General features: G+C 48.5%; 1 protein-coding gene across 6 annotated transcripts in view; it reads left to right on the top strand.

The window, feature by feature from the left end:
- Window positions 1-25781, top strand: part of CLASRP (CLK4 associating serine/arginine rich protein) — a 211791-nt gene that overhangs the window by 1734 nt on the left and 184276 nt on the right. For 4 of the 6 annotated variants that reach the window (XR_004540410.1, XM_033955808.1, XM_033955811.1 and 1 more), the window contains exons 2-3: window positions 8564-8702; window positions 23606-23703. Coding sequence is in view for 5 of the 6 variants with exons in the window: in XM_033955808.1 (XP_033811699.1) it covers window positions 8604-8702; window positions 23606-23703 (197 nt within the window). In the remaining variant the exon portion in view is untranslated. Of the gene's footprint in view, window positions 1-1412; window positions 1473-8563; window positions 8703-23605; window positions 23704-25781 lie in introns of those variants that run through there. The other 2 variants (XM_033955809.1, XM_033955810.1) reach the window with 2 other exon arrangements.

The following is a 25781-nucleotide window of genomic DNA, read 5'->3' as shown; positions in this document are numbered from 1 at the left end:
TTGGGAGATAGGTCAGCGACGAAGGGAAACTTGCAACTTGCCTTTGTAGCGAATCTGCCGGGTGTGTGAGACGGGGGGGTGGGGGGTGAATGGGAGGAGAAAAGCTGCTGTACCCAATTAGAGGGGAGTGTGAAGAGAAATGCTGCTTCTGCTGTACCCAATTGTGGGGGGAAGAGAAATGCTGATAATACTGCTGTACCCAATGGGGGGAGGGGGAAGAGAAATGCTGCTGCAACCAATTGGGGAGGGAGAAGAAAGATCAGGAAAAGGAGGAAAGAGATGCAAAGTCCATGGGAGGGAGGGAAATAAGATACCATACCATGGAGTGGAAGAGAGAGATGTCAGGGCATATGGGGGGGGGGGAAGCAGGGCCGGATTAAAGGATAGGCCTGGTAGGCACAGGCCTAGGGCCCAAAATGGTCAGGGGGGCCCCCCAGTGCTGTGCTTTGGGTCCTTACCCTTGCTGGATTCGCTGGCAGCAGCAGCCTCATCATTGCTGGATTCGCTGGCAGCAGCAGCCTCATCATCATCCCGGGCGCCCCCCAACCCGATCCGACCCTCCTTCCCTCATCAGTGACGTGCCAGAGGGAATCATGGCAGGAGAAAGCCCTGAAGCAGCCTGCTTAGAGTAGAGCAGTGCTGTTTAGAGTCTCGTGATGGGAGGGAGGGAGAGATAGGAGGGTCGTGGGGGGGGGGAGAGTAGCAGTCTGCCCCGGGTGCTCGGCCTGGTGTCATGAACTTCTTTGGCTAGCAACAGCATTTACAATTCACTGCTGTTGCCAGCTTCAAACCTTCCTCTCTGCTGGGTCCTGCCTACTTCTGTTTCCATAAAGGCAGGACCTGACAGAGAAGAAGGCCCAAAGCTGGCAACAGCAGTGAATTGTGAATGCTGCTGCCTGAAGAAGTTCATGACGCCAGGCCTTGGGTGACAGAAGGAAGAAAGGGAGCAGAGGGGGAGAGACTTGCTGCACCCAACTGGAGGGAGAAAGAAGATGAGGGAGGGAATGAAACGAGATGCCAGGGATTGGAGGGAAGAAGGAAAGTATGCCAGACCAAGGGAAAAGGAATGGGGAAAGGAAGGAGGAGATGTCAGAGCATGGAGGGAGAGGGAGAGATGGAAGAAAAGGAAAGGAGTGAGATGCCAGAGAATCAGGGAAGGGAAGATACCAGACTGTGGGGTGTGAAGGAAAGAAAGGAGAAGAGAGAGATGCCAGAGCTTAGGGGACGGGGTGGTGACAGAGAGAGAAAAATGGAGAGGTGGCAGAGCAGAAATCAATCATGTACAAAGGAGAAGAGAAGGGGCACAGGATAGACAGTTTATTGAAGGAGCATAAAAAGAGGGAAGATGCCATATGGAACGGGGAGAGGGCAGAGTGGATGGAAGGGGCTGATGCTGCATGGAAGACAGAGCGGACAGATGCTGGCTAGAAAGAAGAGTGAAGACAAGATGAATAAAGCAGAAACGACAAAAGGTAGAAAAAAATTTTTTTGTTGCTTTACATAGAATCAAGTAGTATTGTATCTATTGATTAAAGTTTATAAATAGGAAATGGAAATAAGGCAGTTTTGGGGGGACTAAACCCCTTTCCTCAGGTCAGGTCAGAACAGGATACCATAACAGCAGGGGTGCCCAAATAGTCGAGCGCGATCGACCAGTAGATCGCAAAGGCAATGTTGAGTCGATCGCGTTGCCTTGGCAATCTTTTTCTTCCTGCCTCCCTGAGCCAGGCCAGGCGCGTACAAGACTTCACTTCCGACGTCAATTCTGACGTCAGAGAGGAAGTTCCGGGCCAGCCAATCGCTGCCTGGCTGGCCTGGAACTTCCTCTTTGACGTTAGAATTGACATCAGAGGTTAAGTCTTGTGAGTCTGGCGCTTGTACATTCCTGGCCTGGCTCGTGGAAGCAGGGAGAAATCGGCATGGTGGCTTAGGGGGTAGGGAAAGAATCAGGGAAGTGGAGAAATTGGCGCGATGGCTTGGGGGGGGGGGGCAGGGGGAGAGAGACATAAAGAAAAGGGGAGGGGCAGAAAGAAAAAAAATATTGGATTTATAGTCAGAAGAAGGAAGTGCAAACAAACTCATGAAATCACCAGACAAAAAGGTAGGAAAAATGATTTTATTTTCAGTTTAGTGATCAAAATGTGTCTGTTTTGAGAATTTATATCTGCTGTCTATATTTTGCACTTTGGCCCCCTTATACTAAACCGCAATAGCGGTTTTTAGTGCAGGGAGCATATGAGCATCAAGAGTAGCGCAGGGCATTCAGTGCATATCCCTGCTCTAAAAACCGTTATTGTGATTTAGTAAAAAGGGGGGGGTATATTTGTCTATTTTTGTATAGTTATTCCTGAGGTGACATTGCATAGAATCGTCTGCCTTGACCTCTTTGAAAACCCGCGGAATATAAATGATAATTAACATTTTCTCTGCGTACAGTGTGCTTTGTGTTTTAAAAAAAATTTTATTGTTGGTAGATCATTTTGATTTGGTCATTTTAAAAGTAGCTCGCAAGCCCAAAAAGTGTGGGCACCCCTGCTGTAGAGCCATTTCTTATATGACTGGATGAACTATATTTATCTTTTTTTTTAGTTGTTTAAATTCATGCAGAAATAAATGGCTAGATTGAACCCAATGACTTCATTAACGCCTTTCCCTTTTTTAATCTCTATACCATTTGAAAGAGGGCAAATACTTCTTAAATTTAGTAAAAATATTCTGGCACAAGTGTCAAACCTTAAAAAAGGAAGTCATATTGAGCATTGGAAAATAATAATAATAATTAACTAATTAAAATAGTACACATTTAGGACTCCTTTTACTAAGTTACGATAGTGGTTTTAGCGTGCACTTAGCGCGCGGAGGAATTGCCACGCGCGCTAGATGCTAATGCCAGCATTGAGCTGGCATTAGTTTTCCCACATAGCGCAGGGGTTTGCGCGCGCTAAAAATGCTAGCACACCTTAGTAAAAGAGGGGGTTAATTTTCCCACCACCAAATTTCCCCACCCGGCTACTTTTTCATGCCACCCGGCTGGAAAAAATTTCTGGGGAGAACACTGGAGAGTGTTCTACAGTTGGCAGTCTAAGGTGCGATCGATGCAGCGTTATCTTCGGGCCGGCTCCCTCTTCCTCAGTGCTGCAGTGCACAAAGCTGCGGGAAGCTGCTCCTATGCGCATCCTACGTCTGAACCGGAAACCTTCTCTCTGATGTCGCAATGTCAGAGGGAAGGCTTCCAGATGAGGCGTGGGACATGCAAGGAGCCGCTGCCCGCTCCTTTATACACTGTGTCTGAGGAAGAGGGAGCCGGCCCGAAGATAACACCGGGGATGGCATAAAACAGCCAGAAGTTAAGGAACAGAATGGAGGGAGGGTGACAACAAAGGTAAGGGAAATGGTTTTATTTTTTAATTTAGTGGTTGAATTGCGTCAATTTTGAGAAATTACATCTGCTGTCTGTATTTTGCATTGTTCAGGAAGAAATGCTTTTGTTTCTTTTTCTCTGGGGTTTTACTGCATACAGAGCCTTGAATCTTAGGGGTTCGTTTGCATAAGACGCACCCTAGATTTAGAGTAGCAAAACAAGAAAAAAAACATTTTGAACCAAATTGTGCACCCAGTCTCCCTCACTCCCTGCCAGGCTCTGCACCCAACCCCCACACTCCTTGCCAGGCTCTGCACATAACCCCCACACTCCCTGCCAGACTCTGCACCCAACCCCCACACTCCCTGCCAGGTTCTGCACCCTGTTCCCCCTCCCCGCCAAGCTCTGTACCTGTCCCACCGCCCTGCCCTATACCCTCTCCCCATCTGCTACTTGCAAAGTCCTATCTTCCTTGCAGTTGCACTAATTCTCTCATCCCATCTTCAACCTGTACTTTCAACTCCATCACCCCACTGCCTTCCTGAATCCCTTCATCACCATCCTCTCCTTGTGCTACCCTATTCCTTGTTACGTCCTATACACAACAGACGCATCCTGTCTCCTTATTATACCATCTTCACCCCATCACTGAATTGACCTAGCCCCGTTTTTGTGCCCCCACCTTTCATCTTCGTGCTGAGCCTGCCCCCTCCAGCACAGTGGAGCAACCACGAGCAGGCACACGAAGCCGACTTATTACCCCTGCGCTCCATGCTGCATGCTCATCTGGGCTCCGTTTCCAACATCCGCACTCTTCCAGAAGGGTATCGCAATAAAAGAAGCCCTTTAATTTCCCCGGTATACGAGGTGTATGGGCCGGCAGGAGTGAAGATGACCCCCCCCCCAGTATTCTTTAATAACACAGCCCGCCCCAGGACCCTTCCTTTAAAACAACCCCTGCCCGCCTTTCCTTTTAAAACATCCCCCGCCCCGCAGTGCCTTTTTAAACACCCCCGAAGCCTGGTGATTCAATGGTGTGTGGGCTGGCAGGAGCGTGCCGTCTGCGCTGCTGCCTGGGCCCGCCCTGCTTTCTGAATGGCTGCAGTCAGTTCTCGCAAGTACCGTGAGACCTGACGCAGCCATTCAGAGAGTGGGGCAGGCCCGGGTAGCAGCGCAGAAGGCGTGCTCCTGCCAGCCTATACACCGCTGGACCATCAGGCTTCAGGGGTGCTTAAAAAGGTACTGTGGGGCGGGGGGTTAAGTGATGGGCCGGGGGCGGTGTTATTAAAGAGTACTGGTAAGGGGGGGGGTCGTCTTTGCTCCATAAGACGCACCCACTTTTCCACCCCCTTTTTGGGGGGTGTAAAAAGTGCACCTTATGGACCAAAAAATATGGTATATTAGTACATTTAGTTTTTGGTCCTGTATTTACTTAGGGGTTATCTATGTTCTGGTAGGAATGAATGTTGAGAAGCATACAGTGTGCCATGTGTAGTTTAATTGTGTGGTTAACCATTATGTGTTGTTAATAAGATTATATTGTGTGTATATATATGAAAAATGAATGGAAAAAATGGTGTTACAGTTAGTACTATTATGGGTGCGAGGTCTGGCCCACGACCTAGCCCAGTGTTCTTCAACTGCCGGTCCACAAAATAATTCTTTTATTTCTGCCAGTCCATAGGTGTCAAAAGGTTGAAGAACACTGATCTAAGTCACAACATATAAGTCCAGGAAGTCTCATAAAACCTTAGATTATCCCTGCAAGACGACTAAGTCTAGGTCCCTTTTAGTTCTGGGTGCACAGCGGCATTCAGAGGCCTAAAAAGTCCCTAGATATGTCCCAAAAATAGGTTTGATTATCGACACTTGGATTACCTGTCTTTTAGGTCATCAAAGTGCCGACTTGGGTGGGATTTTAGATGTGTTTATATTTCGCTTATGAGCACCTAAGGGTCTTGTAGAAAAAAAAAATCAGAATTAAAATTACGTTTGCAAATTGGTACAATTTAAATTACTTTTAAATTACTCCTAATATTTTAAACAAAAAATAATAACTTGGATTTTTACTTGTAACGTAATGTTATTTATCCCAGGACAAGCAGGCAGCATATTCTCTACATGTGGGGTGATGTCACCGACCCTAGCGGACTTTTTCGCAAGCAGACTTGCTTGAAGACCTTCAAGCTTGCGATTGGCCTGCGCATGCGCGCGTGTCCCTCCTGCCCGGTCTAGGGCATGCGTCTCCTCAGCATGATCTCAGTTCTCTGTTTTCCGCGGAGCCAGAAGCACTGCTCCCTTGCTTTGCGCGATATCGTTGTCCCTCTTGCACCGCGGCTTGTTTGGTTGGTTTCTTTTGAGCCGCTGTGCTTGCGACTATGTTTTTTTCTTCTTTTTATTTATTTTTGGTTCGTCCTTTTTGACCGGGTTCCTGGTCTTACTCTGGCCGCCTGGCCTCGCGGGGCTGCGGTCGTGTTTTTTCTTATGTCCCGGCCTCGTTCCGGGTTTAAAAACTGTACTAAGTGGAACCGGGTTATCTCCATCACCGACCCTCATCGTTGGTGTGTGGAATGCCTGGTTGCAGAGTATCATGCTGAGTCGTGCCCCTGTTGTGTGACTTTGCAACCGCGGGCTCTTTGTCGGAGGGTGGCCAAGATTCTCCAACTTTTTGGCCCCAAGGATCCTGCGGGACAGGCCTCGAGCTTGGCCTCGAAGTCCCCGGCCTCGGCCCCTCCTGTTACTCTGGCCTCGGGTAAGTCACCTCTTTCATCCTCAGGTGTGCTGGCAAAGAAGCCTACCTCCGAGTCTCATGTCAGTGCCGCTTCGTCAGCATCTTTGAGACATCACTCTAAGCGTGCTTCCTCACATAGGGAATACTCTTCCTTGAGGTCGCCTCCGAAGGAGCGCACGCCAGCACCTAAGACCCAACCACCTTTGGTCTCGGTGCCTATGTTCGAGGACGTGCTTAAGGCTATTCTTACCACGCAGCTTTCCTCGGTGGTGAGCCAACTGGTCCTGACTTAGACGCCTCTGACCTTGGTCTCAACCCAGTCTCAGTCTGACCAGCCTGAGTGTCTCTTGAGGCCCTGCCCGCAAGACTCGCTGGGTTCCCTCGAGTGATTCTTCATCCCCCGAGTCACCTGTAACTTTTCGGGGTTCCAAACAGGGGGTCATTTTTCCCCTGCTACTTTGTCGAGGTTTGCCCCTCCTAAAAAGCCCTGAAACTGGACCTCCAGTCTGAGTCCCGTTATACCCAGGAATATCTGGAGAAGATGGGTGTTGATCATCCGCCCCGCGAGGCATTGCGCTTGCCTTTGCACCAGGTTCTCCGGCAAACCTTTCTCCGGAACCTGGAGACCCCCTATGCGGTCACGGCCATTCCCTCCAAATTGGAGTCCCGTTACCGGACGATTCCGGTTAAGGGGTTTGAGAGTTCTCAGCTTTCTCATCATTCCTTGGTGGTTGAGTCTTCCTTGAAGAAGTCCAACCCCTCTAAGGTTTACGCTGCCGTCCCTCAGGGCCGAGAGGGCCGTACGATGGACAAGTTTGGTCGCCGTCTTTACCAAAACTTAATGATGGCGAATCGTGTCCTCAACTATAACTTTCTTTTCACGTCCGACCTCCGGTTCTATGTGGACACCCTCTGCTCCTTTCGGGAGGACGTTCCAGATTCTCGGCGCCGGGAGTTTCGCCTCCTCGAGGAGACCCTCTCCCAGCTCCGCCTCTATATGTTCCAGGCGGCCTACGATGCCTTTGAGTTGTCCTAGAGGGTCACGGCCTTTGCGGTCGACATGCGTCACCTCACTTGGCTCCGTCTTGTGGATATGGATCCAAATCTACAGAATTGTTTGCCAATCTCCCGTGTGTGGGTCATGAGCTCTTCGATGAGTCTATCGAAGCGGCCACCAAGCGCCTATCAGACCACAAACAGTCCTTTGCCTCTTTAGTGAAATTTAAACCAAAGGCCCCCCCCCGGCTCGGCAATACAAAATTCCTCTCCGGAGGTATCCGCAGAAATCTACTCCTGCGTTCTCTCGGCCTCTCCCGAAGCGGCCTCAACAACAGCAGCAACGTCAAACTAAGGGATAAAAGGGATGGAAAACCTTTCATACGCTGAGAGCCTGGAGAAACTGGGTCCAACGTGTGGTAGATACCTGGAATGCGCTTCCAGAGGAAGTAATAGGCAGCGTACCGTACTGGGGTTTAAGAAAGGATTGGACAATTTCCTTTTGGAAAAGGGGATAGAAAGGTATAGATAGAGGATTACTGCACAGGTCCTGGACCTATTGGGCCGCCGCGTGAGCGGGCTGCTGGGTACGATGGACCTCAGGTCTGACCCAGCTGAGGCATTGCTTATGTTTTTATAAGGCCCAGCTGTCTTTTTGACAATTCCAGTCCGAACCTTCGGGCTCCCTTCCTCATGGAGCCTTCCCCCTTCCCATCGGGGGTCGTCTCCATCATTTCTATGCCCAGTGGGAAAGTCTTACCACCGACAGTTGGGTGCTTTCTATCATCCGGGAGGGGTACTTCCTTCACTTCAGTCACGTATCCCCGGACCTGCCTCCAAGAGAGTTTGCTTCTGCTCGGTCTCAGCTGCCTCTCCTTTTGCAGGAAGCTCAGGCCCTTCTTCACTTTCGGGTGGTCGAGGAAGTTCCCCCGGACCAATGGAACACTTGATTTTATTTTGTGATCAAGCACGTACACATTCATGGGAAAAACCTGTTAGTAAAGCTTCTCTAACTTTAGGTTTTTCTGGACAACCGGGGGGGTGGAGGGCGGAGGGCACAGTTGACTATGGTTGGTTGTGTCCATTTTATGTCTTTTATCATATTTGTTTTTATTGTAATCTGCTAAGAGTGCCTATAGACTGGTGGAATAGAAATCTGCCATTTATAGTAACATAGGAAATGACAGCTGAGTATTTCTGTATAATTGCAAACTTCTGAGGTCAAGGATTTCTTAAATTCTCACTTGTTTGCTTTTGCTTTTTCCTTGCCCTCAGAATTCCCTGTTTCTCCTCTTGCCTTGGTGGTGCAGTGTCTGCATCTGCTGGTGCTAGGTTTGTCTGTACCTAATGCTGGAGGTACAGGCTTCTACAACTCTCTGTGAACAGTGAAGGTTCTGGCTTGTTGGAGACAACTGTCAAGGTATATGCAATGCTGTGATGTTTCCTTGCCCATGACACTCTTGTTTACTCCCCAGAACAGAACACGCTGCAAGGTGAACGCTGGGAAAAGTCAGCATGTGGCATGAGGCTCGGAAGCATGAGCGAAAGCTCCGTGGGATGATGGTGGATTACAAGAAACGTGCTGAGCGCCGCAGGGAATACTATGAAAAAATTGTGAGTTTTTTGTGTCACAGGCTAGTGTGGATAAGGCATAGTGGGAGTAGAAGAAAAGGCAGAATGCATGGGTACGCTTGTATGTGGTTGGGTATATGTTTCAAAGACATAGATGGGGTATAAAACTTATAGATGGGGTATAAAACAACTACAGACCGTTCAGAATACAGCCCTCAGACTCATCTACTCCCTCGGCAAATATGACCACATCACCAATGCATACCTAGACTCACACTGGCTACCGATAAAAGCAAGAACTCAATTCAAATTCTACTGTCTACTATATAAAGTAACCCATGGAATTGCACCCAGCTACTTAAACAACCGTCTATACCGTAACCTCTCTCCCAGAATAAGGAGAACTCAGAGCCTATTCATATACCCACCTCTCAATGGTACCAGACGCAAGAAACTATACAACAGCCTTTTGGCGACACAGGCAGCGAAGATTGACCCTACCATCTCCAATCTACTGAGCAAATCAACAGACATTAAAGTATTCCGAAAAGAAATCAAAACTCATCTTTTCAAAAAATACTTCCATCATCCTAACCTCACTATAACACTAGAATATACTCTCATGAATACCACCTCCACCACTACAACAACTCCTTCAACATAGTATAACTCACTACTGTATCCCGAATGTATTATTATTATTATTATTCACCACAGCAACCTATCATATACTTACTCTTTGCTTTCTAATTCTCCTGGAAATGTCCAGACTTTCAATGTAACTTGCTATACACATGACTCTTTGTATTGTAATTTGTATATATACTCCTTACTTTGTAATTCTCCTGGAAATGTCCAGACTATCAATTTTAACTTGCTATACACATGATTCTTAGTATTGTAACGCTCCTGGAAATGCCCAGACTTCTAATTTGTAATCCGCTTAGAACCGCAAGGCACAAGCGGAATAGAAATCACTAATGTAAATGTAAAATGTAAATGTATAAAGGTTCTGTAGCAAGGACATAGGAGCCTATATGCTAGGTGAATTACCTCTGGTCGTGAGCTGCTTGCAGAAGGATGTCAGTCACATCTTTTAGCTTCTCTTTCACCAGTGTAGTATAGTGCTCTCTTCAGTTTTTCCTTCTGCAACGAGCTGAGGTGTGTTCTGATTTGCTCTGTTCTGTTTTTTAAAATTATTTTTGGTTATTTTTTTATCCGTTTTGTGAGTCTTTGGTGCCTAGAGGTCCCCAATTTGGTGTAGCTCTGGCTGGGTTTCTGGGGCCAGAAATATGGTTCCCTTCAAAAAAACCTTTTCCCTGAATATTTTAATCTTCAGGGGAGCCCCCATGGGCTGTTGTTGGTGCAAATACGCTAGCGGTGGCCATATTGGATTTTATGTTCAAACAATTTTATTGATGACAACTTGCAAAACAAAATACAATAGCCAATACAACACAGTCATCAGGTTTTACAAATTATCCAAATCTAAATCCAATGCCCTCCCCCCTTTCCCCCATCCCAGTTTACCTCTTCCCCCAAATAAAAAAACACACACAATAAACAAGGATTTTACCAAAATGGGTACATAACCATTTCTTAAAGTTCGTTAAGGAGAGTACTACGTCCCCTGGGATGCAATTGTGTCAAATAAGGTCCTCAGAGTTTCAAATACAGTCTCTTCCCTTTCTATTTCCTACGAGCATCTTGAGCTTCCCAACTGGCCAATTGGTGCAGTAAATTATGCCAATGCCAATAAGTGGGCACCGTATTGGATGTCCAATATTGCAAAATGCATTTACGCGCTACCAGACTCATCTTCCGACATAACTGAGTCTGACCAGCAGACAAATGTCCAAATACTTTGGGAACATCCAAGACTAGCTGAGGTGGTGCCCTCAATAGGAGAATGCAAAATTCTCCGCATAAATCCCACAATACGTTTCCAATAAATTTGAATACAAGGACATTGCCAAAATGCATTCTCCAAAGTATTGCGATCCCTCTCACACTTCACACAGATATCAGTAGTAATTCCCCCACTATAGTGTAATTGACATTGGGTTTAATATCCACGCAAATGCACCTGATAACATTCTCGCAACCAAACACATTTTGTCAAGGCAGGGAGCCCTGTCAAATTCACATGCATGTCCCACTATGATAGCTAAGTTATGCCCCCAACATTGGCGATAAGCCGTAAGATCTTTCCAAGGCAGCAATCTGCTTAGGGCTTTATAGAGACCAGATACAGAGTAAAAAATTCCATCCTCTGGGGTAGAAAATTGACACACAGTTTTCACCCATGCGTGCATCCAAAACCGACCTGTCCAATGATGCCCAATAGTGTTGTAACTGGCAAAATGCAAATCTGCTACCCTAACCACCACCCACTTGGCCCTGAAGCAAATTGAAAGGCAAGAGCTCACCCCCTTCCTGAAGTACATATTCCAGCAGCAAAAACCCCCTTATCCCAGGACAAGCAGGCAGCATATTCTCACATGTGGGTGACGTCATCCACGGAGCCCCGACGCGGACAGCTTTTCAAGCAAACTTGAAAGAAATTTCAAGCTTGCTGTGCTGCACCACGCATTTGCATGCCTTCTCGCTCCACTAGAGGGCGCATCCCCACCTCGTGGTCCTCAGTTCTGTAGTTTCCGCGGAGCCAGAAGCCCTATTCTTGTTTTCTCTCCGTGTGAAGTGCCTTCTAGCACCGCGGCTTTGTTGTTTTGTCGGAGTCGCTGTGCGTTTTTCTTCTTCCGTCTTTTTTTGCTTCAAAAAAAAAAAAAAAAATTTAATCGTTGTTCGGCATCCGGGGGCTCCCGGTTTGCCGTGGCCGCTTGACCTCGATCGGTCACGGCCTGTTTCGTTTTTCATGTCCTGGCCCTTGTCGAGGTTCAAAAAGTGCACCAAGTGTGATCGGCTGCTGTCGATCACCGACCCCCATCGGTGGTGCCTGTTGTGTTTGGGTGCGGACCACCCTACGGATTCGTGCCCCCAGTGTGCGACTTTCCAGCCTCGGGCCCTCCGCTGCCGTCGTGCACGCATGGCGGAGCTTTGTGTGGTAGAGCCCTCGGCGGGCCCGGCCTCGACGTCGGCCTCGGTCTCCTCGGCCCCGCCTCAGCTGTCCTCGACCTCGAAGCCCTCGTCCTCGGGCTCGAAGCCTTCTCAGGGTAAGTCCCCGCTTCCCTCCTCAGGCACCATTCCGGCGAAGAAGCCATCCTCGGGGTCCTCGACGGGACCGGGTGGGTCGACCTCGGCCCCGTCCCGGTCTTCTAAGTCCTCTACTCCTCGGGAATATTCGTTACCGAGGTCGCCCTCTGTGGAGTATCCAACTGCTTCCGACATGCCGTCCATGATGGCAGTCCCGGTTTTTCAGGACATGCTCCGAGCTCTTATTTCCTTGGAGCTGTCCTCGGCATTGGCCCATTTGCAGCCTTCCTCGGCCTTGGCCCCGGCCCAGCCTGAGCGCAGCGTCCGAGTGCCCCGGGACAAGGTGCGCCGGACCCGCCGGCTCTCGTCCTCGGACTCCTCTTCCAAGGCCTCGGGGGGTTCCTCGCCCTTGGGTCGGCCTCGGGCGAAGCGCCATTCTAAGTGGCCGAAACGTTCTCGTGGGTCGCCTCCGAGGCGTGGTCGCTCCCCGCCGGCCCGGGACGTCGAGGCGCTCCAGGTCTCTGAGCTTACCCTTTCTAACCCGAGGTTGCTTCGATCTCCTCCTCGGAAGGGTTTTCCCCGAGGCTCCCGGGATTCCTCTCCGAGGCGTCAGAAGGTTTCTGTACCCCGGACCCGAGGTCTTCCCCAAGGGGCTCCTCAGGTCCTCGGAGGTCTCCGACCCCGGCGCATTCCCTCGACGTTGCTTCTTGGGGGTCGGATGTGGGAGTTAGCTGAGAGCCCTGCTATTCCCGCGAGGCCTCGCCTTCTTTTTCGGCGGCTCGTTGCTCTCGCTCGCCTACCCCGGAGGATGACCGGTCCGGTCTCCGTCCCTCCTCGTTTTCGAGGTTTGTTCAGGACATGGGGTGAGCGTTGGATTTGGACCTCTTGGAGGGGTCCCAGAATTCCAAGGAATTCTTGGCGGAGCAGGATTTGCCTTCCCCACCTAGGGAGTCTCCCCGCCTCCCGTTGAACCCGGTTCTCCGGCAGGCTTTTTTGCGGAATCTGGAATCCCCGTATGCGGTGACGGCAGTCCCCTCCAAAATGGAATCCAAATACCGCACAGTGCCCTGTAAAGGGTTTGAAAGGGCTCAGTTATCCCACCAGTCCTTGATGGTGAAGTCATCCCTCAAGAAGTCCCAACCTTCTCGGGTATCCGCTGCGGTCCCGCCGAGACGCGAGGGTCGCACACTTGATAAATTTGGACGGAGACTGTATCAGAACTCCATGATGGCGAATCGGGTTCTGAATTATGACTTCACATTCACATCCTATCTCTGTCACATGGTGAAGTCCTTGCCGACCTTTCATGGGGTTTTGCCGGCATCTCACCGAGAAGAGTTTGGGCGGCTAGTTGAGTCTCTCTCCCAGCTTCGTCTTTATTTGTTCCATGCGACCTATGATGCGTTTGAGCTGACTTCCAGGGTCTCTGCGTTTGCTGTTGCTATGCGCCGGCTGGCATGGCTCAGGATCATCGATATGGATCCTAACCTTCAGGAGCGCCTGGCCAATCTGCCCTGTGTGGGCTCGGAGCTCTTTGACGAGCCCCTCGAGACGGCCACGAAATGCCTCTCGGAGCACGAACGGTCTTTCGCTTCTTTGGTCCGCCCAAGGCGAAACCGTCAGCTCCTAAGACCTACCGGGCTCCGCCTAGGCGCTACCCGCAAAAGACCAAGCCGGCTTTCTCCAGGCCACCTCGAAGGCCTCCTCAGCAGTCTCGGGCGCAGCAGCAGAAGCCTCAGGCGCAGGGGGCGTCCAAGCCCACCCCGTCCTTTTGACGCCCTGGGCGGTTGGGGGCGGGCCCCCTCCGCACTGTCGTCGACCCCGCTACCCATCGGGGGGTCATCTTCGCGCCTTCTATCACTCTTGGACCCTTCTCACCTCGGACACTTGGGTCCTTCGGGTCGTATCCAAGGGTTATTCCCTCAACTTCCGGGAACTTCCTCCGGACAGTCCGCCCGGCGCGTGTCCTTCCAACAGGTCGCAGCTCCCCCTTCTCCTGTCGGAGGCCAGGGCTTTGTTGCGCCTCTGGGTGGTGGAACGTGTTCCCCCCTGTCAGCGGGGCAAGGGGTTCTACTCCCGCTACTTTTTGGTCCCGAAAAAGACCGGGGACCTGCGCCCCATTTTAGACCTCCGGCGGCTCAACAAGTACCTTGTCCGGGAGAAGTTCCGTATGCTCTCCCTTCCGGTTCTGTACCCGCTGCTGGACGAGGGGGACTGGATGTGCTCCCTCGACCTGAAGGAGGCTTATACCCATGTTCCGGTGCATCCTGCCTTTCGCAAATTCCTGCGTTTTCAGGTGGGGGAGTTGCACCTTCAATACCGGGTCCTCCCCTTCGGATTGGCTTCGTCCCCTCGAGTCTTCACAAAGTGCTTGGTGGTAGTCGCAGCAGCCCTGCGGTCCCGAGGGCTGCAGGTCTTTCCTTACCTGGACGATTGGCTGATCAAGGCCTCGTCCAGGGAGGGGGTTATCTTAGCGACCCAACAGACTATCATCTTTCTTCAGCGTCTGGGGTTCGAGGTGAATTTTCCCAAATCCCAGTTGTGCCCCTCTCAATCCCTACAGTTTATCGGGGCCGTGCTGGACACGGTTCGCCTCCGTTCGTTCCTTCCTCCTCCTTGGTTGGAGACCCTGGTCCATCTGAGTCGGCAGGTTTCGCTACTGCCCTCAGTCTCGGCGAACCGCCTCATGATTCTCCTGGGTCATATGGCGTCTACAGTCCATGTCACGCCGTTTGCCCGCTTACATCTTCAAATCCCTCAGTGGACGTTGGCCTCTCAGTGGCGTCAAGATCGGGACCCGATTTCCAGTCATGTGACGGTGACTCCCTCTTTGAGACGCTCGCTTCGTTGGTGGACCAACTCTTCCAATCTTTCCAGGGGTTTGCTCTTTCTTGCCCCTCGGCACCACAAGATCCTAACCACGGACTCCTCGGAGTATGCTTGGGGGGCTCATCTCGACGGTCTGCGCACTCAAGGAATGTGGTCGGCGGAGGACCGTCGCTGTCACATCAACGTTTTGGAGCTTCGAGCCATTTATCTGGCTGCTCGAGTCTTCCGCCACTTGCTTCACGATCAGGTAGTTCTAGTCCGGACGGACAACCAGGTGGCGATGTATTATGTGAACAAGCAAGGGGGGACGGGCTCTTGGTCCCTGTGCCAGGAGGCTCTTCGTCTCTGGGAGTGGGCGATTTCCCAAAACATCTTCCTTCGAGCGGTTTACATTCAGGGAGAGCGGAACTGTCTGGCGGACAAACTCAGCCGCCTTCTCCAGTCGCACGAGTGGTCACTGCATTCTCGGGTTCTGCGACAGGTGTTCGACCGGTGGGGGACTCCTCAGATAGATCTGTTCGCCTCCCCGGTGAATCACAAACTGCCTCTTTATTGTTCACGGATGTACTCCCCGGATCGTCTCGAGGCCGACGCCTTCCTTCTCGGTTGGGGAGGGAAATTCCTCTATGCATTTCCACCTTTTCCTCTGATCCTGAGGACACTTGTACATCTCAAGTCTGTACGGGCCACTCTGATTCTAATTGCGCCTCGTTGGCCTCGCCAGCCGTGGTTCTCCCTGCTTCTTCAACTCAGTGTCAGGGAGCCTCTACTTCTGCCTGTTTTTCCCTCTCTGCTGTCTCGGAGTCGGTGTTCTCTTTTGCATCCCAATCTTCAGTCCTTACATCTGACAGCTTGGTTCCTTTCCCCCTGACTTCGGTTCCTTTATCTCAGTCAGTCCGGGAGGTTTTGGAGGCTTCTCGCAAGGTCTCGACTCGGCTTTGCTACTCTCAAAAATGGACCAGATTCTCATCTTGGTGTTCCTCTCATCATCTGGATCCTGTGGCTTCGGTCCTGGAGTATTTGCTTCATTTGTCTCATTCCGGTCTGAAGACAACTTCTATTCGGGGGCATCTTAGTGCGATTGCTGCTTTCCATCAGCATCTTGAGGGAAAGTCTCTATCCCTTCATCCTTTGGTTTCTCGTTTCATGAGGGGTCTCTTGAACGTACATCCTCCTCTCAAGCCTCCTCCTGTGGTTTGGGATCTTAATGTGGTTCTGGCTCTACTTATGAAACCCCCGTTTGAGCTTGTGGATAAATCTCATCTCAAGTTCCTGACTTGGAAGGTGATCTTTCTGCTTGCGCTCACTTCCGCTCGACGGATTAGTGAGCTGCAGGCCTTGGTAGCGGATCCGCCCTTCACTGTATTTCATCATGACAAGGTGGTTCTCCGCACTCATCCTAAATTTTTGCCTAAGGTTGTGTCTGATTTCCACCTCAATCAGTCCATTGTTCTTCCGGTGTTTTTTCCGAAGCCCCACTCTCATCCCAGCGAAGTGGCGTTTCATACGCTTGACTGTAAGAGGGCGTTGGCTTTTTATCTTCAACGCACTCAGTCTCATCAGAAGGTTCCTCAATTGTTTTTGTCCTTCGATCCTAATTGGCTGGGACGTCCTGTTTCCAAGCGCACCTTGTCCAACTGGTTGGCTGCTTGTATTTCCTTTTGCTACGCTCAGGCTGGTCTCGCGCTGCATGGTCGAGTCACGGGGCATAAGGTCTGAGCTATTGCAGCTTCTGTTGCTTTCCTCCGGGCTACACCTGTTGAGGACATCTCCAAAGTTGCCACTTGGTCTTCGGTTCATACTTTTACCTCCCACTACTGTCTGGATACTCTGTCCAGGAGCGACGACCGGTTCGGCCAGTCGGTGTTGCGTAATCTGTTTTCTTAAATTGCCATCCTCCCACCTGCCCTTTTTGGTTGGCTTGGAGGTCACCCACATGTGAGAATATGCTGCCTGCTTGTCCTGGGATAAAGCACAGTTACTTACCATAACAAGTGTTATCCAGGGACAGCAGGCAGATATTCTCACAATCCGCCCTCCTCCCCGGGGATGGCTTCTTTGCTGGCTATGGAACTGAGGACCACGAGGTGGGGATGCACTCTCTAGTGGAGCAGGAAGGCATGCACATGTGTGGTGCAGCACAGCAAGCTTGAAATTTCTTTCAAGTTTGCTTGAAAAGCTGTTCGCGTCGGGGCTCCGTGGATGACGTCACCCACATGTGAGAATATCTGCCTGCTGTCCCTGGATAACACCTGTTACGGTAAGTAACTGTGCTTTCCCTCTGATTCTGAAGACTTGTTAGGCTCAAGTCCACGAGTGCCACCATGATTCTGATAGCTCCTCGGTGGTCCCGACAGCCGTGGTTCTCTCTTCTGTTGCAACTCGGTTCCAGGGAGACTCTTCTTTTGCCTGTTTTTCCTTCTCTGCATACACAGAGTCGAGGTTATCTGCTTCATCCCAACCTTCAGTCTCTGCATTTAACGGCTTGGTTCCTCGAGACTTAATGCCCTCGTTCCAGTTCTCATAGCCTGTGCTGGACGTCCTGGAGGCATCTCGGAAGGAGTCCACTCGCCAATGTTACCATCAGAAGTGGACCTGCTTTTCTTCCTGGTGTGCTACTCGACAGTAGGAGCCGCTGTCTGCCTCCTTATCTGCTGTCCTGGATTATCTGTTACACTTGTCTGGCGCTGGACTCAAGTCCTCTTTGGTTCGAGTCCACTCTGTTCATCCTGTGGTTTCCCGCTTCATGAAAGGCCTTTTCCATGTTCATCTGCCCCTTAAACCTCTTCCGGTGGTTTGGAATCTTAACATGGTCCTTACTTGCTTGATGAAACCCCCATTCGAGCCTCTAGCGCGGGCTCACTTGAAGTTTCTTACTTGGAAGGTTGTATTTCTTATTGCTCTCACTTCTGCCCGTCGGGTCAGTGAGCTTCAAGCCTTGGTTGCGGACCCACCTTTCACTGTCTTCCATCATGATAAGGTGGTTCTCCATACCCATCCTAAGTTCTTGCCTAAGGTTGTGTCTGAGTTTCACATCAACCAATCCATTGTTCTTCCGGTGTTTTTTCCGAAAACCCATTCTCACCCTGGAGAAGTGGCTCTGCATTCTCTTGATTGTAAGCATGCGCTGGTCTTCTACTTGATGCGCACCGCTCCTCATCATTCTGCTCCCCAGCTGTTCCTCTCTTTCGATCCTAATCGCTTGAGTCGCTCTGTTTCCAAGCGGACCATTTCTAACTGGTTGGCCGCTTGTATCTCTTTCTATTACGCTCAGGCTGTTCTCTCCCTGCCGGGTCAAGTCACAGGCCACAAGGTCAGAGCGATGGCGTCTGTTGCTTTCCTCCACTCTACTCCGCTTGAGGAAATCTGTAAGGCTGCCACTTGGTCCTTGGTTCATACGTTTACCTCACACTACTGTCTGGATACTTTCTCCAGGTGTGATGGCCATTTTGGCTAGTCCGTTTTGCAGAATCTGTTTTCCCATAAATTTCCAACTCTCCCTCCGTCCCTTTTGGTTAGCTTGGAGGTCTCCCACATGTAGAAAATATGCTGCCTACTTGCGAAAACGTCCGCTAGGGGGCTCCGTCGGTGATGTCACCCACATGTAGAGAATATCTGCCTGCTGTCCCTGGATAATACCTGTTACGGTAAGTAACTGTGCTATTTAGCTTATTCCTTCCTTATAAATCAAAGTTCTGGCTGCTGAACTAGAGAAAGAGATGTTCAGCTGGCAGGGCTTTATTTATAAATTTTTATCAACACAACTAATATACTACTTTATCCTAAAGCAAAATAAATAAATAAATAGAATTTTTTTTTTCTACCTTTGTTGTCTGGTTTCTGCTTTCCTCATCTTCTCATTAAATTTCTTCTATCCTCTGTCTCTCTTTTCTCTGCGTCTTCCATTTGCTCTATTAATGTGCCTCTCCCTCCCCCCCCCAAATTGGTCTGGCACCCATCTTCTTCCCTCCGCTCCCCCCATAGTCTGGCATCTCTGTCTTCTTCCCTGCCAGCATCTTCTCCCCACTCTCTGTTCCCCATTTCCCTTCAGCGTCTTCTCCCTGTTCGCTATTCCCCATTTCCCTTTAGCTTCTGTTCCTCTCCACTCCCCACCTTTCTTCCCTTTCTCCCTCCCTGCACCTTACCTTCGTGGCGCTTTCACTCCCCCCCCAGCGAGAACCACCTCTTAGATGCTTCCGCCATGCACACCACGCCCTGGTCCGACAGGCAGGAGTGTTTTCTGCTTACAGTGCACAACTGTGCCGACAAACCTCCCTGCCCCTTACCTTCGTGGCCAGCGATTTCTAAATTGCTTTCCTACGAGCAGCTGGAGCATTGAACTTGCATATGGCTGCCATAAAGGTCGTCTCTGATACAACTTCCAGTTGTGTCAGAGATGACCTTTATGGCAGCCACACGCAGCTTCAACGCTCCAGCTGCTTGTAGGAAAGAAATTTAGAAATCGCCGGCCACGAAGGTAAGGGGCAGGGAAGGAGTAGGGAGATGTTTGGACTGGGCGGCAGCAGCAGCAATCAGTAAGGAGGGAGGGAGCGCGATAGGTGACCGTGCGCGTTCCCTCCCGTAACTGCGGGGACAAGGCCATTCACCACTCCATGGGGCAGTGAATGGCCTTGTCCCCGTAGTTACGGTGAACACAGTTTTTTTACCACTGTTTTGGCGGGTTATCCGTGGCTAGCCGCGGGTAACAGCCACCGTATCATTCTCTAATCCCAGGCTATCGGGTTGGGGGCTCAGTGCCTTCAATTCTCAACGCAAGGAGTCTGGTATTAAGAGGAGACTCAGTGCTCGCTCATTCTTCTGGACTGAAGCATGTTCAGGCTACTGTTTCAGGAGTTTCAGACCATTCTTCCGGAATGATGATAAAAGTCTTTTAAGACAGTGTTATGATGGTGGTATTTCTCTACAGCCAGGAAAGTACGTGATGTACTCAGTTGGCAAGTAAAGTAATGTTCTACTTCAATGGGTGGAATCTCATCTTCCTCTTCTGTCAGCACATCATTTTACAGGTCAGGAAAAGGGTTTAGAATAGACTTTCTCACCACAAAATCTGATCAGGAATCTATTGTATGTTAAAATGTACAGCGCTGCATATGTCTTTCAGTGCTTTAGAAATAATAAATAGTAGTAGTAAAATCTTCTACATCCTGGAAATTGGGAGCTATTCGCTCTGGCGTTCCAGCTCTTTGTAAAAAGGTGAAGGTGAGATCTCCTAGAACTAGACCTCATGGTCTCGTCTCGAAATTCAAAGCTTCCTAGCTTCTTCAGCAGACGCAGAGAGTGGCAGTCAGAGGAGGTAGCAGTGTTGCTTCTTTCTTGCCTCTGGTTTCTCTTTTTTAAGTATTTTCCCCTGGCTGATGATTGGATGGATTTGCCATCTCAAGCTCACTTTCAGGGCACAGTAATCAGAGAATCTCCGGATTGGCTGCGCCATCCTTGCTATGTGGATCTGATGAGTCTTTTGATGGCTGAACTGTTGAGATTCCCGATATCTCCTGATTTACTCACCTAGGGTCCGATCAACATAGATATTTGTCCTACTTTGGTATTACAACCTAGCTTTTGAAAAGTCATGGCTGACGTGCAAGGGTAATGCGAAGCCGGTTATTTCTTTTCTTCTCCAGGCGATACAGATGTCTTCACCTGTGGCTTAAGCTACCGTTTGGAGGCTTTTCCTTTCTTGGGTACCTCTCAACATTGGCATCCTTCCATACTTCTGTGTTCTATATTCTTTCTTTTTTGGCACAAGCGTATTGCCAAGGGCTTAGCGTTCAAGTCCCTTCAGCTTGAAGTGGCAATCTTAGCTTGTTACAAGGGCTAGGTATCTCGCTCTTAGCTTACTTCTAAGCTTCATGTAGTTCAGTTCCTAAAAGGAGTACAGTATTCTCGTACACCTCTTAAGAAGCCCTGTTTGGAGTATAGTCTTAAGGTACATCTTCGCAGTTTACAGAAGGTTCCGTTTCAACCTTGTCTTTTGAGACTCTAAAAGACTGTGACGTTGAACACGGTGTTTCTTGTGGCCATGGCTTCAGCTCAGTGGTTTTCTGAGTTGCAGGCCTTGTATGGCAGGGATTCTTATTTCTTATTTACAAATTCTGGGGTGTCAGTTTGGACAGTACCACAATTTCTTTCTAAGGTGGTGTCATCCTTTCTTTTTTGCCACTCTCACTTTTCCTTCCTTCTTCCTGGGAGGAGGAATGCGGAGGCAAGCTTTTCTTCATTGCGTTTCTTAAAAGTGCATAGCATTCTCCGCAATCTGTAAGTTTCTAACAACTTTTAGTCGTTAGATCACCTCTTTGTATTCTTCAAGGGCAGCGTCCAAAGCCTCCATCAATCGAAGGGTCCAGTAGGACAGTCTTTACACTTTCTTGATGGCAGGGAAGCGGTTGGCGGAAGAACTTCATGACCATTCAGCTAGAGCAATGGCGGCTACTTGGACTTAGCCCAGAGGTTTTTTTCCTTGGAGGTGTTTCGTCATATGGCTACTTGGTCTTCCAAGAATACTTTATCTCAGCATTACCGGTTGGATGTGGGGACGCATGCGGAGGCTGTGTTTAGTGCTTTGCTTATTGCTGAGGCGGCGTTTGCTTCCCACCCAGATTGAGGATTGCTTTGCTACATCCCATTGGTCTCTGGATTCATCTGTTGCTGTTGCTAAGGAAGGAAACCTGTTAATTTTCTTTCCTTTAGACCAGTGGTCTCAAACTCAAACCCTTTGCAGGCCACATTTTGGATTTGTCGGTACTTGGAGGACCACAGAAAAAATAGTTAATGTCTTATTAAAGAAATGACAACTTTGCATGAGGTAAAACTCTTTATAGTTTTATAAATCTTTCCTTTTGGCTAAGTCTTAATAATAATACTGTAATTTATAGCTAAAGAGACATATAATCAAGAAACTATTTTATTTTACTTTTGTGGTTATGAGAAACATACCGAGGGCCTCAAAATAGTACCTGGCGAGCCACATGTGGCCCCTGTGCCACGAATTTGAGACCACTGCTTTAGACGCAACATATGAATCCAGAGCCCCACCCTTTCTGGATATCGACTGTCGGTTTTTTCTTTTGCAACTTTCAAAGACTGTTATTATTGATAGTTATGGGATAGTTATGCTAAGCATATTGATGATTACGGATGCTTGGGCAAGGAGCAATACTGAAGATGCAGGAGGCATGCCAGCCAATAGGACTACCTGTTAATCAATTTCTCTATCTGCACCTGCTGGTAGATGTGTGCTATCCCATTGGTCTCTGGATTCAACTGCTGTGTCTAAAGGAAAGAAAATTAACAGGTAAGAACATAATTTTTCCATCTTTTGCAAAGTTTTAAAGTGTTACTAAAGACTTATCTCTTTAAGCAAGCCTTGATAAATTGTCCTCGCTTCGCTACTTCAGTTCTGATTTCTTGTCAGCCACCCTGGGGAACAGGAGGATCACAATTTTGTGTAGTTTTAATAGTTTATATATGCCTGTTTATTTTTAGTTTGGTGTAAATTGTTATGTATGATTGTGTTGCTCTCCTGTCTTTTAATGGCATTCCTTTAAAAAAAAGAAAAAATGATTTTGTTATGTATACCGCTTTGGCCCATGTGTTGGAATAGGCAGTGTTATCAATAAACATAAGCATAAATCTCTCTTATCCATTACAGTACTGCTGCTGCTACTACTAGTTATCATTTTTATAGTGCTGAAAGACATATGCAATGCTGTACATGTGTATTTAAGATGTAATAGATGGTCCTGTTCAGATAGAAGAGCTACAATCTATTTTAGATGGACAAACAGGACTGGGAGTTTCTTGCAGAGAGCATGGTAGGATGGACATAGGTATCTTGTGGTGAGTGGGAGTTAGGAGTTAAAACCAGCCTCAAAAAAGTGAGCTTTTAGCTTGGATTTGAATACTGCTAGAGATGGAGCCTGATGTAATGACTCAGTCTATTCCAGGCATAAAGTGCAACAAGATAGAAGGGATGGAGTCTGGAGTTAGCAGTGGAGGAGAAGGGTAAGGAAAAGAGGAACTTACCCGATGAACAGAGTTTGCGGGAAGGAATATAGGGAGAGATAAGTGAGGAGAGATATTGAGGGGCTGCGAAGTGAGTTCAATTGTAGGTCAGTAAGAGGAGTTTGAACTATATTCAGAAATAGATGGGGAGCCAATGAAGTGATTTAAGGAGAGGGGTAATGTGTGTATGGCGGCTCTCACGGAATATAAGTTGTGCAGCAAAATTTTGGATGAATTAAAGATACCTTCTGTTTCTGATGCTGCTTCTATATTGCTCAGTGTGGGGAGGGGAGAGAAGGGGGCATTTGGGGCTGAGTAATCTTTAGTATGTGCTTACAGGGACATTATTTTGTCAGTTAAAATATTGCAGGTTCTATGCACAATACCCTTTAGGGAGCAAATCACAAGGAACTACTTTCTCTGTTTCTATCTACTGAGACTAAAGGAAAGAAAAATATCAGGTAAGATATAATTTATCTATTTATCCATTTTGTTCCAGTAACCCAGCACTGGGGGTGGGAGATACATTAGAGGGCAATGAGGTGCTGAATATTTATGTGTCTGAGATGAAACATTTCCATTTTTCCTCTGGTCACTTCTGTTGTCTTCGTCAGTAGTTTCCAAACCTAGTCCTGGAGGCATCCCAGCCATTCAAGTTTTTAGGACAGCCACAATGAATATTCGCAAGAGATTTGTATTCACTGCCTCCACTGCAATCAGATCTCTTTAATGATTGTTCATTGTGGATATCCTGAAAACTTGACTGGCTGGGGTGCCTCCAGGACCAAGTTTGGGAACCATTGGTCCATGTCTGCTTTTTCTCAAGGAAATAAAAAAGGACCTAGGAAGTCTAACATGTCCCTGTGGCTTCAAGTATTTTGCTCCAGATGATCTGAGTATGCAAGAAGTTAAGTGAAAAAAATCTTTATTTTTGTTTTCAGAAAAAGGACCCAGCACAGTTTCTCCAGGTCCATGGCCGCTCATGTAAGATTCATCTGGATTCTGCCATAGCATTGGCAGCAGAAAGCCCCGTCAACATGTGAGAGCTAGCACTGGAATATAAAACATAAGAGCTGAAGGTTGTGGTGTTCTTTCTCAGGGGGTATTAATTAATTCAAGGTACTAGATGCCTTGGCAGTGAGGTGGAAAAGATTAGACCTGAAGCTGTGCAGACACTACAAGGGAGTGGGGTAACGCTGTTCCATTTTCTATGCATAAAGCCTGGCAATGTGTATTGGTAGGAAGGCAAGGAGTTGTTATTCTGCCAGGGTGTACTATTTCTTTCTTTGTGCCTGAAGCATGATGCTTCTTATGAAGTGTGGAGTTGATGGTTACCTAAAGTGACCATACGTCCCGTTTTTGGATCCCTTGTCCCGTTGTCCCCACACACAGCTTTGGGGCGCCAAAATGTCCCGTTTTAGGGACAGCGTCCCGAAGCTGTGCGCAGGGACAATGGGACAGGTGATCGCTTCCTGTCTCTCCTTGCCGTGGGAAAAAAAAGCCTTTCTACAGGCCCAATTTAACCCCCCCCACCCCCCGGTCTGCCGTTGCTGCTGCTCTGCTTACCTCTCTGCTGCTAATCGTGCCCAGAAGCCTTCTTCCCGAAGTCAATTCTGATATCGGAGAGGACGTTCCAGGCCAGCCAATCGCTGCCTGGCTGGCCCAGAACGTCCTCTCCGATGTCAGAATTGACGTCGGGAAGAAGGCTTCTGGGCGCGATTAGCAGCAGGGAGGTAAGCAGAGCAGCAGCAATAGCGGACCGGGGGGGGTTAAATCGGGCCTGGAGAGAGGCTTTTTTTTTTTTTTCTGCAGCAGGGAGGGAAGGAGGTAGGCAGGCAAACTGGCTGGCTTTGGCGCGGCAGGGAGGCAGGCTGGCTTCAGGGCTGGGGGTGGGACAAAGTCTGGAAGGCAGTGAGGGGGACATAGGAAGGAGGCACTGGGGGCACTAAGAACATAGGAAGGAGGCACTGGGGGCATTAAGGACATGGGAAGGAGGCACTGGGGGCATTAAGGACATAGGAAGGGGCACTAAGGACATGGGAAGGAGGCATTGGGGGCATTAAGGACATAGGAAGGGGCACAAAGGACATGAAAAGGAGGCACGGGGGCACTAAGGACATAGGAAGGAGTCACTGGGGGCACTAAGGACATGGGAAGGAGGCACTGAGGGCACTAAGGACATGAGAAGGAGGCACTGGGGGCAATAAGGACATAGGAAGGAGGCACTGGGGGCACTAAGGACATAGGAAGGAAGGAAGGAGGGAGAGAATAGAAAGGAACAATTGGGCCTGAGTGCAGAAAGAAAGACATGAAAGAAAGGATACACAGTCAGAATGAAACGCAACCATAGACTCATGAAATCACCAGACAGCAAAGATAGTAAAAATGATTTTATTTTCAATTTAGTGATCAAAATGTGTCAGTTTTGAGAATTTATATCTGCTGTCTATATTTTGCACTATATTTGTCTATTTTTCTATAGTTACTGAGGTGATATTGTATATTTTAAAGTCATCTGCCTTGACATCTTTGAAACCCCCTCCAAATATAAATGATGATTAACATTTTCTCTGCGTATAGTGTGCTTTGTAGTTTTAAAAAAAAATTTATGGTTACCATTATGAATTAATAAGATATTATTTGTACATGAAAAATGAATGGAAGAAATTGGGGGCAGGACTGACAATTAATAGATGTCCCCTTTTGATGAAAAAAATAAATGGTCATGTTATGGTTACCACACTAATTCAGTTTTGATATCTGAAGTCTGGCATGCATGCTGGAGAGGGTGGGAGGGGCAATTTGGCAACTGATCTGTTGGTGAGGCCTGTAACTTCCTATTGGGGAAACAAAAAAATTATTCTAAGCACCTGGCATTTCTTACTGTGTCAGTTCATAGATACACATAGTTTTTAGCTCACATGCAGATGTGATGCATACATAGAAAAGTGTGTGGATCCCTTCTGTAGATGGCCTGAATGCAGATGTAGCTGTCAATACAAATCAACATTTGTTGGAGTAGCGAACAAAAGATGAAAAAGAATACACAGCATGCTTGTTAGGTCTATTTTGCATTTAAGAGCTTTGTGTCGCTGTTCTATTTCTTGTATTGAGCTT

Source organism: Geotrypetes seraphini, chromosome 8 (genome assembly GCF_902459505.1).
Source record: "Geotrypetes seraphini chromosome 8, aGeoSer1.1, whole genome shotgun sequence".
In the NCBI taxonomy this organism is placed as follows: Eukaryota; Metazoa; Chordata; class Amphibia; order Gymnophiona; family Dermophiidae; genus Geotrypetes; species Geotrypetes seraphini.
The sequence above is the reverse complement of the archived record's forward strand: the minus strand, read 5'-3'. Positions and strand labels throughout refer to the sequence as shown.